General features: G+C 38.2%; 1 protein-coding gene across 4 annotated transcripts in view; it reads left to right on the forward strand.

Moving 5' to 3' along the window:
• Positions 1–15,454, forward strand: part of IDE (insulin degrading enzyme) — a 121,750-nt gene that overhangs the window by 59,489 nt on the left and 46,807 nt on the right. For all 4 annotated transcript variants that reach the window (XM_030809258.1, XM_030809255.1, XM_030809256.1 and 1 more), the window contains 6 exons: positions 2,441–2,553; positions 3,723–3,885; positions 4,409–4,501; positions 4,947–5,038; positions 6,091–6,171; positions 7,718–7,821. In XM_030809258.1, the coding sequence (XP_030665118.1) occupies positions 2,441–2,553; positions 3,723–3,885; positions 4,409–4,501; positions 4,947–5,038; positions 6,091–6,171; positions 7,718–7,821 (646 nt within the window). The remainder of the gene's footprint in view (positions 1–2,440; positions 2,554–3,722; positions 3,886–4,408; positions 4,502–4,946; positions 5,039–6,090; positions 6,172–7,717; positions 7,822–15,454) is intronic.

Raw genomic sequence — 15,454 nt, forward strand, 5'->3', positions numbered from 1 at the left:
TCTTTATAATCATGAAATTATGGTAACTTTTGTTACCATAATTTAGCTGTTGTTTCTAAGTTTTCTTCTATTGATGAATGTTACTTTTATAGTTAGAAAATAAACTATTTTTTAAGTTGGTAGCAAGAACCAGGGTGTAAAATGGATTCAGGGAGACAGGACAATAAAAAAAAGCATACTCTGTAATGCTATGTGCTTGCTTCAGGTAGGTGGGTTTAGAATGTTAAAATGTCACTTGCTGTTTAGAACGCAGTCCTGGGAATAGGTGCCAAAGCTCGTTTTTTTTTTTTTTAATCTATGTTGTATTTGAAATTAAACACATTATTTCAGTAAACATTTAATGGGCAAGTAACAATGGCAATAGATGAATCAAACCTAATCCCTGTCCTCAGAATGTTCTTGGTTTAGTGGAAATGACAGAATAAGAATCTAAAAAATAAAGTGTTTCAGTTCCCTGATCCATACACATCACTCTCCCATTGTGACTGACTTCCTGTGCTGAACCCGAGAGAGATGTCTTTACAGTATAGAGGTATAAGGAGGAAACTGGATCTCTTGGAGAATTAAAAGATAATCTACTCCTTTTGACGGGAGGAGAGAGGAAGAGTAACCAAGTGGAAGGATCTCTGTCACAAGGGAACAAAAAATTTTTCTGTTCTTGCCTGGAGCTGTCTCTCTGGTTGTGGAAGCACTAATTGTCTGAACACTTGCCACATAGGTAATCATCAAGTACAGACACTGAGGTTGCCAAACCTTGATGATATGGAGGTGAGTGGGACTCAGTTCCCTGATCTCTGGGGAGCTCACAGTTTAGTGGGTTAGACAGACTGTGCAATGGTGTTTAGCTCCCTTACCTTTAAAAAGTGACACTGTGAATTTATGCTTTTAGGGTAGAAATATGCAAGAGGAAAGATACACCTGGTAGAACCTTGCTCAGGGTGTTACTGTCACCAGTACTGCAGGCCCACAAACCTTTATTGACTGCTCACCTTGTTTCAAGTCATATGTCCCATCTGCAAAAAGATGTCTCTGACATCTCTTGCTACAATATTCCCTCTCCATTCCTAAATTCACTTGTCATATAACAAGCAGCCACTGGTCTGCCTTTTATTTGGCTCTGGACATTTTGGAGTCCTTCATACATGTAAAAAAATTGAGCCAAAAGTAGGTATATTTTATAAATAAAATGCAAATGCCTACACTTAAAGGCACAAAAGAGAATTTTACACCATATAAAGGCAGCTCTCAAATAGTCATTTAGTACCCTCGAGAATTCATGGAAAAGTTCCAAATGGGTCATAGAATATCAAGGCAAGATTCTTATTTGATTCAAATGCTTACTGACAATAACAGGTTATGAATGTTTATACCATTTATAAATTACCTATTTTTGAGGAGACAGAATCAAGATGAGAGGTTATCTTGTTTATAAAAAGATAGGTTTTGGCCGGGCATGGTGGCTCACATCTGTAATTCCAGCACTTTGGGAGGCTGAGGTAGGCGGATCACTTGAGCTCAGGAGTTTGAGACCAGCCTGGGCAACATGGTGAAACCCTGTCTCTATTAAAAATACAAAAAACTAACAGGGTGTTGTGGCGCATGCCTGTAATCCCAGCTACTGGGGAGGCTGAGGCATGAGAATCACTTGAACCTGGGAGGCAGAGGTTGCAGTTAGCTGGGATCGTGCTACTGCACTCCAGCCTGTGCAACAGAGCAATACCTTGCCTCAAAAAAAAAAAAAAGATAGGTTTTTTTTTTTTTTACACTGCTTTCTTTTTAGGATAATAGTAATTTGTACAAATGGAAAAAATTTAATTCCACACAGAAAGGTGTAAAATAAAAAGCAAGCTGTTCTTTATTCCATCCTATGACTGCTGTGCCCTCTTCTAAAGACCTAACTCATTTCTTGTTATACTTCCAAAAGTAGAATTTTGCTAATATCATATGTATATACACACATATATATATATACATACACACACATATAAAATGTGCATTTTGGAGTCCTTCATACATGTCAAAAAACTGAAGTAAAAATAGGCATATTTTATAAATAAAATGCAAATACTCACATTTAAAGGCACAAAAGATAATTTTATACCATAGAAGACAATTCTCTATCTATGTATAAGGTGAATTGACTCTGTCTGCTAGTAGTTAAGTATATATGCCTGTTGGGAATCAGTCATTTTTCCAAATGCAATTAATTTTTATTGATTCTAATATTTGTTTTAATTTTATTATACTTGTGAAATAATATTTTGAATAATATTTGTGAATAATTTTTTAAAGTACAAAGAGATAGGTGTGAGGTGTAATCATTTTCACACTTTCCTTTCAGTAGTACTGAGACTTTTCAGGAGATCCTAAGATTTTAAACACTCCCTGTTGTATGTTGTGATTCGCTTAAGTTCTGTTTTCCTTGTCTGTTTTCTTGTAGAATCTTTAGATGACTTGACTAATCTGGTGGTAAAGTTATTTTCTGAAGTAGAGAACAAAAATGTTCCATTGCCAGAATTTCCTGAACACCCTTTCCAAGAAGAACATCTTAAAGTAAGTGCATAAATTTTGGTATTTTGTCTTCTTAATTTATGGACATAATATATACCTAGTTTACCATAGAACAGGTGAAAATTTTGGAAGGTTTCATTATTTATTTATTTATTTATTTATTTATTTTATTTTATTTTTTTTGTGGAAACAGAGTCTTGCATTGTCACCCAGGCTGGAATGCAGTGGTGCAATCATGGCTCACTGAAGCTTCAACCTCCCTGGCTCAATTGATCCTCCCACCTCAGCCTTCTGAGTAGTTGGGACTACAAGCACACACTACCACACCTGGCTAATTTTTGTATTTTTAGTAGAGACGGGGTTTCACCATGTTGCCTTGACTGATCTCAAACTCTTGATCTCAAGTGGCCCACCTGTCTCAGCCTCCCAAAATGCTGGGATTACAGGTGTGAGCCACTGCACCCAGCCCCTATATAGTTTTTTTTGTTTGTTTCTGTTTTTGGTTTTTTTGACACGGAGTCTCACTCTGTTGCCCAGGCTGGAGTGCAGCGGCGGGATCTTGGCTCCCTGCAACCTCTGCTTCCCGGGTTCAAGCAATTCTTCTGCCTCAGCCTCCTGAGTAGCTGGAACTATAGGTGTATGCCACCGTGCCCAGCTAATTTTTGTATTTTTAATAGAAATGGGGTTTCACCATGTTGGCCAGGCTGAGGTCGAACTCCTGACCTCAGGTGATCTGTCTCCCTCAGCCTCCCAAAGTGCAAGGATTATAGGTGTGAGCCACCGCACCCGGCCCCCATGTGGTTTTAAATATTTGTCAGGATAATAAGATCAATCTCACATTTATTAGGATCCTGAATCACCAAAAACATATCAATATGTTCTGGTCTTTACATGCTAAAAAGTAGTTTTGGTAGCTGTAGTCTTAATAGACTGTTGAAGCTGTTACCCTGTACCTGAAGATAAGCATTCAAAACCATTAATATTTAGCTGCGTAGTTCAGGGGGTCAGACATGGACTATATACCAACTGTAATGAAATTCCACTAGGAGAGTGCTGAGTCATTTATTTCTTTGTGGTCAGTGTATCATTTTCTGTGGCAATTGATTTGCTCTTAAATTTGGGATTCTCCCATGAAAATGATTCTTCATAGTAGAAATATTTTCTTCAGTAGGAGTTGTATATAGCTAATCTCTGTGATTTGTTTTCTCCAGCAACTTTACAAAATAGTACCCATTAAAGATATTAGGAATCTCTATGTGACATTTCCCATACCTGACCTTCAGAAATACTACAAATCAAATCCTGGTCATTATCTTGGTCATCTCATTGGGCATGAAGGTCCTGGAAGTCTGTTATCAGAACTTAAATCAAAGGGTAAGTCTCCTGGGCAGCAGCTTCTGAGTGTCCACCACATCTTTTCACTCTGGCTCTCATTTTCTCCTGAATATTGTCCTATGAAGGAACATTCTTAGATGTGACCATTTTGGGTTAGTGAGTGAGATGGTGGTTGTTGGCATGCTGTTGTCTTTTTTTTTTTTTTTCTTTTTTAGATAGAGATGCAGTTTCGCCATTTTGCCTAGGCTAGTCTCAAACTCCTGGTCTCAAGCGATCCACCCATCTTGGCCTCCTAAAGTGCTGGGATTACAGGCATGAGCCACCGCGCCCAGCCAGTAGTCTACTCTTGACTGGGAATTCATTTGAGGAATCTTCAGGAAAGCCCCCACTTCTGCACCATCTGAAACTGCTTTTCTGAACTGATTTTTTTTTTTTCCAATCTTTTTGCAAGAGGTTCATTCTGATATCTTAGGAACATACAGTATGAATTTTTAAAATTTTTCTTAGCTTCAAGGAAGCCACATATGCAATCAATCATGTTGATTTCCTTTGAATGTTGCAGGCTGGGTTAATACTCTTGTTGGTGGGCAGAAGGAAGGAGCCCGAGGTTTTATGTTTTTTATCATTAATGTGGACTTGACCGAGGAAGGATTATGTAAGTATTGATTCACCTTTTACTTTTGAATGAAAATTTACTTTCTGTGATGTTTTTTAACTTCTTCATGCTGTGGATCTGTTTTATGTTGAAAGCTATAACACTTTAATTCATACAACTTATCCATTGTATTTTTCATATGTAACTTGGCCTTTGTTTCATGGATGATTCTTCCCCCCTTGACAACTGGTCATTATGTTGCACTTGTTAAATGTGGACTTGGCTTTTTATTTGCTCATTTACTGCCCCAATACCCTTTCTGTCACATATCCCTGAGCCCAGAGGGCCATGTATGTGGGACACCTAAAACCAGTCTCAGGGAGGTGAGGACTGCATTTTCTAAGAGGGACCGTCTTCCACTTACCTGACTTTACCTTAGGAGTGAGCTCACTGCTTTGAAGGATTCAAGGACTGAATGGTTTTTAAGTGTGCCCCTTTTTTCCAGTACATGTTGAAGATATAATTTTGCACATGTTTCAATACATTCAGAAGTTACGTGCAGAAGGACCTCAAGAATGGGTTTTCCAAGAGTGCAAGGTACTTTTGTTTCACCAAAATTTTTCTTAAGGAATCTATTTTTCAAGAACAAATACATGTGAATTAATTTAAATTTAGGCCCAGTTAAACTTTTAAAGTTTTTTTCCTAATTGAACTCTAAAATTTTGCAATGTATAATAGTATTAGTTAAGGCTTAGTTGTACTAGTCTGATTTGCTACTTGGGGCACAACTAAGGGGAAAGGCATCCTGTAGCTCTTTTTAGGATGGAAAGGGGAAGAAATCAAATGCTTTTCCATCGCTTAGAAGAAAATCAGCAGTTTCTTGAGCTGGAATCTGTCAGGGATTATGTTACTCCCTGCCTGAAGCTGCATGAGCTGTGTCATTTTCAGATCTTTAAATCTGTAGCAAACTCTCAAAGGAGTAATGAATTGCTTTATGTATGATTGTGTTATTAAAAGTGATTTTATTATTGTATGTATGGGAAGAGCCTGGCTTTTTTTTTTTTTGCGTAAAACAAATGGTGTTTGTCTTTCAAATTTTTAAAAGCCTTTTTAAAACGGGTTTTTAAAAATATGTGCTTTAAAGCCTATCGAGATTCTCAAATGTATTTTAGTATGAGAAACATCCTTTTTAACTAGATAAAAGTTTAAAGGTATAATCTCTGCTTCTGAAAATTATGACAATAACTCCTAATCTGGGTGCTGTTCTCTGAATGAGTCACCAAAATCATCTATGGTGGAATTGTTGGATCTTACAAGGTTCTTTCACACAGTTTTTCTAAATTCTTTGGCTACTAGTTTCAACAACTTAGGCTATCGAGCCATATCCTGTATTTGTTATTTTCATTGAAAATTGTTTACCTATTTTGGTTTTGGTTTTAAGCCTAGATTGATGGATTAAATTTTATACACATTAAGAAATTTTTTAAATATTCTATACATTTCTAAATCAAGCATAGCCATTTTTTCAGAAAGTGTGATAAAGTTATATATGGAGTAGAAAGCTTATAGTGCAAGCCAAACACTAAAAAAAAAAAAAAAGTTTCTAAATAAGGGTGGACATATCTAATTGGATTAACTTTCTATTTTAGGACTTGAATGCTGTTGCTTTTAGGTTTAAAGACAAAGAAAGGCCACGGGGCTATACATCTAAGATTGCAGGAATATTGCATGTAAGTTTGTTGTTATTTTACTGTATACATTGCTGTGTAGAGTATTTCAGCAATCTTGCATATATTTTCAGTAATAAGTGAATGATTAAAATTGAAGCTGAGGTATAAAGCTTTCAACTTTGTAGCCACAGGGCAAATGTTGATGTCAGGATATGTTTAAAATCTTAATTTTCATCATCCTGAAATTTATTTTCTGTAATATTTTTATTAAATATGAATTTTGCTTATTGGCTTTAAATATATTTCAGTTCTACAGCATGTCAAGTGCTACTTATGTGAAAGCTATTGATCATTTACTTTTTTTTAATTTCCATTGCTACCATCCTAGTCTGAGCTATCATCATTTCTTGCTTGGGCTAACATGATAGTCTTTTACCTGTGATCCCTATTTTCCTCTTGGTCCCCATTGTAGTTTATTTTTCCAGCCTCGTGATCTTTTGAAAACTAAAATCTGAATGTTTCACTCCTCTGTTTAAATTCCTTCAGTGGTTTCCCAACAGAGTTGGCATAAAATGCAAAATTTTCCTTGTCCTACAAGGTGATGTGGCCCCAGCCTATCTGGCCATCTTCTATACCACTGTCCAGCCCACCTCTCCCATTTGCATTCCACTCCAACTGTACTGGCTCTCTAATTTTCAAGCATTAAGTTTATTCCTCCCCCATTGCTATTTTCTCTACATGAAACACTGTTCTATCTGATCTTTTCCTGGCTAGGTTCTTATCATTTGAGTCTCCACTCAAGAGTTCTTCTCCTCAGACCTTCTCTGACCTCCCAATCTAAAATAATGCCCCTGCCCCTTTTTTTATTGTTTTCATAGCATCTCTCACTAGTATTACAATATTTGTTTATTGTCTGCCTCCCTCCCAATTACAATGCCTGTGTGCTTCTTGGAGGACAAAGGATTTCATGTGTCTTACCTACTGTTGTATCCATAGTGTGTGGAACAGTGTCTGGCACAGAGTAGATGTTCATTAAATATTTATTGGATGAATGAATCAGTCAGTGTGTCTCAGTATATTGGAAGTTGCTCTTACCAAAAAGCATCTTCTGCATTGTTTTTCTACACTGGCCAAAAATGTAAGCCATTTTTTTTTTCCACAATGGCTTCCTAAATGTTTGTCTAATTTGTTTCACAGAAATTTAGGAGGAAATTCTGTTCATAAAAATGTGTGTACTTTATATTTTAAAAATCCTGTAGGTGTCAGCTTTTCATTATCAAATTTTCTTCATTAACAAGTACTCAATTTTTAACCAGAAATATTCATGGTTTTCCCTGAAAGAAATGTGATTTTGCTCTCTATAATGGAAGTATGTTTGGGGATTAACAGTATATTTGGCAGAATCATCGAACAATATGAAACTGCTTAACAATGTGGTAGGAAAGAGAAAACAATTTAGGGCTACAGAAAATTTTTCCAATGGAGTAAAATTTAATTGAAGAGAGAAAGGGTATACAGTAGTGAATTTAATGTGTTACATATCTGCTTTAATAAACTATGTAGTAGCTTTGTATATTTTATTTATTTATATTTTCCTTTTTAAAAGTATTATCCCCTAGAAGAGGTGCTCACAGCGGAATATTTACTGGAAGAATTTAGACCTGACTTAATAGAGATGGTTCTCAATAAACTCAGACCAGAAAATGTCCGGTGAGTCACCATACAGATTTTACTATTATACACTAAATTTTCAGTAATGATTAGAATCTGAAAAAATTTGAAATTGTGAATAAAATGCTTTTAAACATTTTATCAAGCATTATAAAAGTAGACAATAGTATAATGAAGCAACACCAAGCTTCAACCATTGATACATGGCCAGTCTTTTTTATCTATACCCATCCCTCTTCAGTCATCCCCCTTCCACCCTAAAATATTTTGAGGCAATATCTCTAAAAGATGAGGACATTTTTAAAAACAAATATGATTTCATTATCATAAATAAAATAGAATAGTAACCTGTCTTAACCTGGCTTTATTCTAACTCAAACGCCCAAAGTATCAGCCCACCTATCTGACTCATATAAGCAAGTGAAGGCACCCTCTTTTTCTTAAGCCACAGTAAAGATTACAATCTCAGAATCCTCCTGATTGACCAGTGGTTAACCAGGAAATCAAAAGTCCAAACTCTTATAGTAGCAGAGGTATTCTTGCTAGAGGAAAGTAGTCCTTAAAGTGCTTGTGAGCCACCACATGATATTCCTCCCTTAAAACTGAATTTCATCTATATTTTCTAAAGTCAAATGATAGAGGGAATATAATTGAATGACACGTTTTATATTTTTAATTTTTCTCTGTTAGGGAAGTATTTGTGAAATTCTACTGGCAATTTGGTTATTGAGTAAATAAGTTTTTTGGAACAGTTGTTTTATGAATAAGATCAACAATGTGATAGAACTTTTTGAAGAAAAAAATCTTTTTGGGCTGGGCGCGGTGGCTCCCGCCTGGAATCCCAGCACTTTGGGAGGCCAGGGCGGGCGGATCACCTGAGGTCGGGAGTTTGAGACCAGCCTGACCAACATGGAGAAACCCCGTCTCTACTAAAAATAGAAAATTAGCCAGGCGTGGTGGCACGCAACTGTAATCCCAGCTACTCGGGAGGCTGCAGCAGGAGAATCACTTGAACCCAGGAGGTGGAGGTTGCTGTGAGCCAAGATCATGCCGTTGCACTCCAGCCTAGGCAACAAGAGTGAAACTCCGTCTCAAAAAAAAAAAAAAATTTTTTTTGACAGAACTATCCTATCAGAGTCTTTTCCTAGTTACCATTGTTCGAACTTTTCCAGACATATTATCAAAGATTCATTAGCGATAATTGTATATATATGACTTGCACTATACTGTTTAGGTTGAGAACAATAACTAATGTCTTCTAATGTTCAGGTGGGCTTGGCCTATCTATTGTCACTCCTAGGTGGTTGGTGGACTCGGGTGACTTTCTTCTAGAAAATACTATTAGCCAGATTTTACCTGACCTCATGCTAGGATTCAGCTAAATATTCTATTTTTTGGGAAGCCAAGGCAGAGGAGGATCACTTGAGCCTAGGAGTTTAAGACCAGCCTGAGCAGCATAGTGAGACCCCATTTCTATTTTAAAAGTTTTAATGATTTTTTATATTATGATACAGTGTTTGGATGAGTACAGATAATTATCTAGCTTCAGGAACAATTTTTTATAGAGATAGGGTTTCACTGTGTTGCCCAGGTGGATCTCAAACTCCTGGCCTCAAGCAATCCAGTTTAGCCCCCCAAAGTGCTGGGATTACAGCCGTGAGCCACTGTGCCCAGCCTAGAATTTTGTTTTCTTTTCCTTTTTCTTACTGAGCCTAGAATTTTTAAATTGGAATAAGATACCATGGTTTTGAGGTTTAAAAAATATATTAAGTGTCAAAATTTAGAAATCTTTTTCAATGAAAATAACATATGAAATTATTTAGAAGTTAAATTTCTGGTTTGAGGTACCCAGTAGGTTACAATGTTTCCTACACAGTTTCTTGCCAATATTTTAAGTTCTCATTTATTGCCAAATCCTTAATTACTCAAGAATTGATTATGATACAGAAAATCATACTGAAAAACTAGATGAAGTTACTGACAGCTGTGAATTCATTAGAGATTGCTGAGTTGATCATTCTGCCTTTAACAGCAAATGCTCTTTTTCAACTCTAGATAATTTACTGAGGAATTGAAAAATGAAGAAATTGTTCCTTTTCCATTCAGTGAACAACAGAGAAAGTTGTAGATTAAATATTTGTATAATGCAATAGTTGAGTTATTCATGCCTGACATAGTCTAGTGGGGGATGCCGAGATATAGTTCACATAATTTAAATGGTTTAAAGTGATATATGCACTGATACACATAATTGCGTATGTAGAAAATCCTAAGGAATCTACTTTCCCCTGCAAAAATCTGGAACTAATAAGTGAATTCAGCACAGTCCCAGGTTGCAAGGTCAATATACAAAAATCAATTGCATATCTATATATAGCAACAAAAAAATAGAAAATTAAAAGAAGTATTTACAATAGCAACAAAAGCATAATATTACTAGGAATGAGTTTAACCAAAGATAAGCAAGACTTATACATAAAAAACTTAAAACAGTAGAAGAGAGCAAATAGTAGCCAAGAAAAATGAAAGAAGACCTAAATAAATAGAGAAGCATACTATAGTCATACATTAGGAGACTTGATATTATTAATATGTTAGTTCTCTCCAATCTGATTCATAGACTCAATGTAATCATAACCAAAATCCTGTTAGGCTGTTTTTCTTTTTCTTTTTTTTATTCATTTATTTAGAGACAGGGTCTTGCCTTGTCACCCAGGCTGGACTGTAGTGGCGGGATCATAGCTCACTGCAGCCTTGACCTCTTGGGCTTAAGTGATCTCCTGCATCAGCTTCCTGAGTAGCTGGGACTATGGGTGCAAGCCACTGTACCTGTTTATTTATTATTACTTTTTTTGAGATGGAGTTTCACTCTTGTCACCCAGGCTGGAAGTGCAATGGTGCGATCTCGGCTTACTGCAACCTCCGCCTCCCAGGTTCAAGCAATTCTCCTACCTCAGCCTCTTGAGTAGCTGGGATTACAGGCACCCGCCACCACACCTGGCTAATATTTTTTATTTTTAGTAGAGATGAGGTTTCACCATGTTGACCAGGCTGGTCTCGAACTCCTGACTGCAGGTGATCCGCCCACAGCCTCCCAAAGTGCTGGAATTACAGGCGTGAGCCACCGTTCCTGGCCTTTTTTCTTTTTTTTTTCTTTTTCTTTTTTTTTTCAGACAGAGTCTCGCTGTGTCGCCAGGCTGGAGTGCAGTGGTGCAATCTCGGCTCACTGCAACCTCCGCATCCCGGGATCAAGCAATTCTCCTGCCTCAGCCTCCCCAGTAGCTGTAACTACAGGCATATGCCACCATGCCCAGCTAATTTTTGTATTTTTAGTAGAGACGGGGTTTCGCCATGTTGGCCAGGATGGTCTCAATCTCTTGACCTCATGATCTGCCTGCCTTGGCCTCCCAAAGTGCTGGGATTACAGGCGTGAGCCAATGCACCTGGCTTTTTTTTTTTTTTTAAAGACAGAGTCTTGCTCTGTTGCCCAGGCTGGAGGGATCTTGGCTCACTGCAACCTCCTCCTCCTGGGTTTAAGCAATTCTCATGCCTCAGCCTCCCAAGTAGCTGGGATTATAGGCATGTGCCACCAATGCCCAGCTAATTTTTTAACTTTTTTGTAGAGATAGTCTCACTATGTTGCCCAGATTAGTCTCGAACTCCTGAGCTCAAATGATCCTCCCACCTCAGCCTCCCAAAGTGCTGGGATTACAGGCATGTGCCACTGCACCTGGCCTTTTTTTTCTTTTTTTTTTTTTCTGAGACATGGTCTCACTCTGTCGCCCAGGCTGGAGTGCAGTGGTGCGATCTCAGCTCACTGAAACCTCTGCCTCCCAGGTTCAAGTGATTCTCTTGCCTCAGCCTCCCAAGTAGCTGGGATTACAGATGTATGCCACCACGCCTGGCTAATCTTTGTATTTTCAGTAGAGATATGGTTTCACCATGTTGGCCAGGCTCTTTTTTCTTTTTTTAGAAATTGGTAAACTGATTCCAAAATTTATATGGACATACAAAGGACCTAGATAAGTCAGAACACTCCTGAAAAAAAAATCACCAAATGTGGGAGGAATTAAACCACTAGATTTGAGCACATTAGTATAAAGCTTCAGTAATTAAGACACTGTAGTATTGACATCATATGGATGGACAAAGAAATCATTGGAACAGAACAGAGTCCAGATATAGTTCCACACATATATGGTCAGTTGATTTTTTTGTTGTGGTTAAAAAACAACTTCCCTTTTCTCTCTGCCCTCTGATAATCACTATTCTACATTCTGTTTCTATGGGTTTAACTACTTTTGATACCTAATGTAAGTAGAATCATACAACATATCTTTCTGTGCCTGGTTTATTTCACTTACTATAATGTCTTCAAGGTTCATCCATGTTGTAGCATATGACAGGATTCCCTTTCTTTTTAAGGCTAAATAGCGTTCCATTATATGTATGCACCATATTTTCTTTATGCATTCATCTATCAGTCAGTTGGTTTTTGAGATGGAGTTTCGCTCTTGTTGCTCAGGCTGGAATGCCATGGTGCGATCTCAGCTCACTGCAACCTCCATCTCCCGAGTTTAAGCGATTCTCTTGCCTCAGCCTCCCTAGTAGCTGGGATTACAGGCACGCACCACCATGCCCGGCTAATTTTGTATTTTTAGTAGAGATGGGGTTTCTCCATGTTGGTCAGGCTGGTCTCGAACTCATGACCTCAGGTGATCCGCCATTGTCGGCCTCCCAAAGTGCTGAGATTAACAGGCATGAGCCACCGCACCCAGCCAGTCAGTTGATTTTATTTTTGAGAAGAGCATCAACATAATTGAGAGTGGAAAATCTTTTCAACAAATGGTGCTGTTCTACCAGCTGCATATCTATATGCAGAATGATGAAACTTGACCTTTACCTCATACTATTTATAAAATTTGAGATAGATCATAGACCTAAATATAAACACTAAATCTATAAAACTTCCAGAAAAAATAGGAAAATATCTTCAAAACCTTGAGATAAGCAAAGATTTCTTGGATAGAACATGAAAAGCAGTAACCACTAATGAAAACACATTGGCCGTGCACAGTGGTTCACGCCTGTAATGCCAGGACTTTGGGAGGCATAGAGGGAGGATTGCTTGAGCTCAGGAGTTCGAGACCAGCCTGGGCAACATGATGAAACCCCATCTCTAAAAAAATGTGCAAATTAGCAGGGTGTGGTGGTGCATGCCTGTAGTCCCAGCTACTCAGGAGGCTGAGGTGGAAGGAGGTGGAGGTTGCAGTGAGCCATGATCATACCACTGCACTCCAGCCTGGGCAACAGGGTGAGACCCTGTCTTAAAGAAGGCTGGGCGCAGTGGCTCATGCCTATAATCCTAGCACTTTGGGAGACCGAAGTGGGTGGATCACCTGAGGTCAGGAGTTCAAGACCAGCCTGGCCAACATGGCAAAACCTCGTCACTACCGTAATTCCAGCTACTTGGGAGGCTGAGGCAGGAGAATCGCTTGAACCTGGGAGCCGGAGGTTGCAGTGAGCCAAGATCATGCCACTTTACTCCACCCTGGGCAAAAGAGTGAAACTCCATCTCAAAAAAAAAAAAAAAACCCACCGATAAAATGGACTTCATCAATATTAAAAACTGCTCATTACATGATATATGCATTTACTTACATCATTAAAATACATTGAAGAAAAATACCCAGAACACACACTAATTTTTACTTTACTTGCCACACTAGTTTTAATTTACTTGCCTTATTTAGGCAAGTAAAACAGTTTAAATATTTGTATTTTGCTCAGTGTACCTGTATTTCCAGGGGGGAAAAATCAGCCTAAATCCGGTTGAATTTTATCATATACCGTCTACAAATAAAACCTCTTAGTAACATGAGGAGAAAGAGCTATAGATTTACCAACAGAACTCTTTAGACAATCTGTTTTCCAGGTTCAAGCAATTCTCTTGCCTCAGCCTCCCAGTAGCTGGGATAACATGCATGCGCCACCATGCCTGACTAATTTTTGTTTTTTGTTTTTTGAGATGGAGTTTCACTCTTGTTGCCTAGGCTGGAGTGCAATGGCATGATCTTGGCTCACTGCACCTCTGCCTCCTGGGTTCAGACAGTTCTCCTGCCTCAGCCTCCCAAGTAGCTGGGATTACAGGCGGCTGTCACCACGCCCAGCTAACTTTTTGTATTTTTAGTAGAGACGGGGTTTTGCTATGTTGGCCAGGCTGGTCTCGAACTCTTGACCTCAGGTGATCCACCTGCCTCAGCCTCCCAAAGTGCTGGGATTAGAGGTGTGAGCCACCATGCCCGGCCTGTATTTGTTTTTAGTAGAGACAAGATTTCACCATGTTGGCCAGGCTGGTCTCAAACTCCTGACCTCAAGTGATCCACCCACCCTGTCCTCCCAAAGTGCTGGGATTATAGGCATGAGCCACCATACCCGGCCTCACTAGACGATCTTTAAGATTACTTCCAGTTACTAATTTTGTGTGGTTTTGTCACCTACTACTAGTCATGAGATCTTAGATACATCATTTTTTTCTTTCAATGTTTATTGAATCACTTACATGAAACCTCAGAGTTCACAGTCCTGAGAGGGGGACTTGTGAAAAGTTAACTTTATATAATGTCATGAATACTGGCTCTCATTTAATTTCCTTGAACCCTGCTCATCTGCAAAATGGGGATAGTGCTTTATCTATATGATGTAAAATGATTTAGCAAACTCAAAAAGTGTTCTACAAACACAAGCTAATGCTATATTAAAGTTATACCATATAATAAGGATGTGCTTTTTCTTTTTTGTAAGAAAAAACCATGATTTAAATTATAATTCTTGCTGCTCTAGAGCCAGTAATTGACCCAGCAACACTTTGTAGGAGTGCATTTGCTGGAGCATATGTTTTACTTTTGAAATTGCATATTTCTAAATTTGATATCTTATGCAATTAGAGTTAAATACCTCTTTTTACTCTCACATTTAAAGAGAAAGCACTTTTCCTCTACAGGATTGGTCTCTGTGACTGTTACAGTTGTAACTGCAGTAGGTCAGTGATACATGGTGCAAAACAGCCTGGGATAATATTGCCAGCTGCCAGGCCAGACTAGGGTGGCTCAAGGGTAAGATTACCTTCTTTAATACCCTCTGAGACAAGTTTAACATTACAACCAGGTAGGGAAATAAACAGGAAACTCTTAAGAATGAAAGGAACCTTAGAGGCCATTTAATCCAACTCCTGTTAGGTATACACTTGGCCCTCCATATCCACAGGGGATTGGTTCCAAGACCCCCATGGATATCAATATCTAAGGTGCCCAAGTCCCTTATATAAAATGGTGTAGTATGGTACTGTGTATCTGTTCTGCAGTATCCCAGCTAAATAGTTACCAGCTTCAGTTTAACTCCTTCCAAGGGTGGGGAACTCATTAAATACCAAGGTAGCCAGTTTCATTTTTGCCAGTCCTAATTGTTAGAAAATTATTTTGAATTTTGAAACTTGATTACCTGTTCAAAGGTGTTTACCTATTATTACTCCATGATCATTGTCACCCACCTCCCCCGATCCTATCATTTGGTGCCTGTTTTACCATATTAAATCTACAAAGACAGCTATAGAGTCTTTGTCATGTGCCTTCCTTTAGTCATAAATAATTCCATTTATTTGGGAGAAGTTATT

This window comes from Nomascus leucogenys, chromosome 3 (assembly GCF_006542625.1).
Source record: "Nomascus leucogenys isolate Asia chromosome 3, Asia_NLE_v1, whole genome shotgun sequence".
Lineage (NCBI taxonomy): Eukaryota > Metazoa > Chordata > Mammalia > Primates > Hylobatidae > Nomascus > Nomascus leucogenys.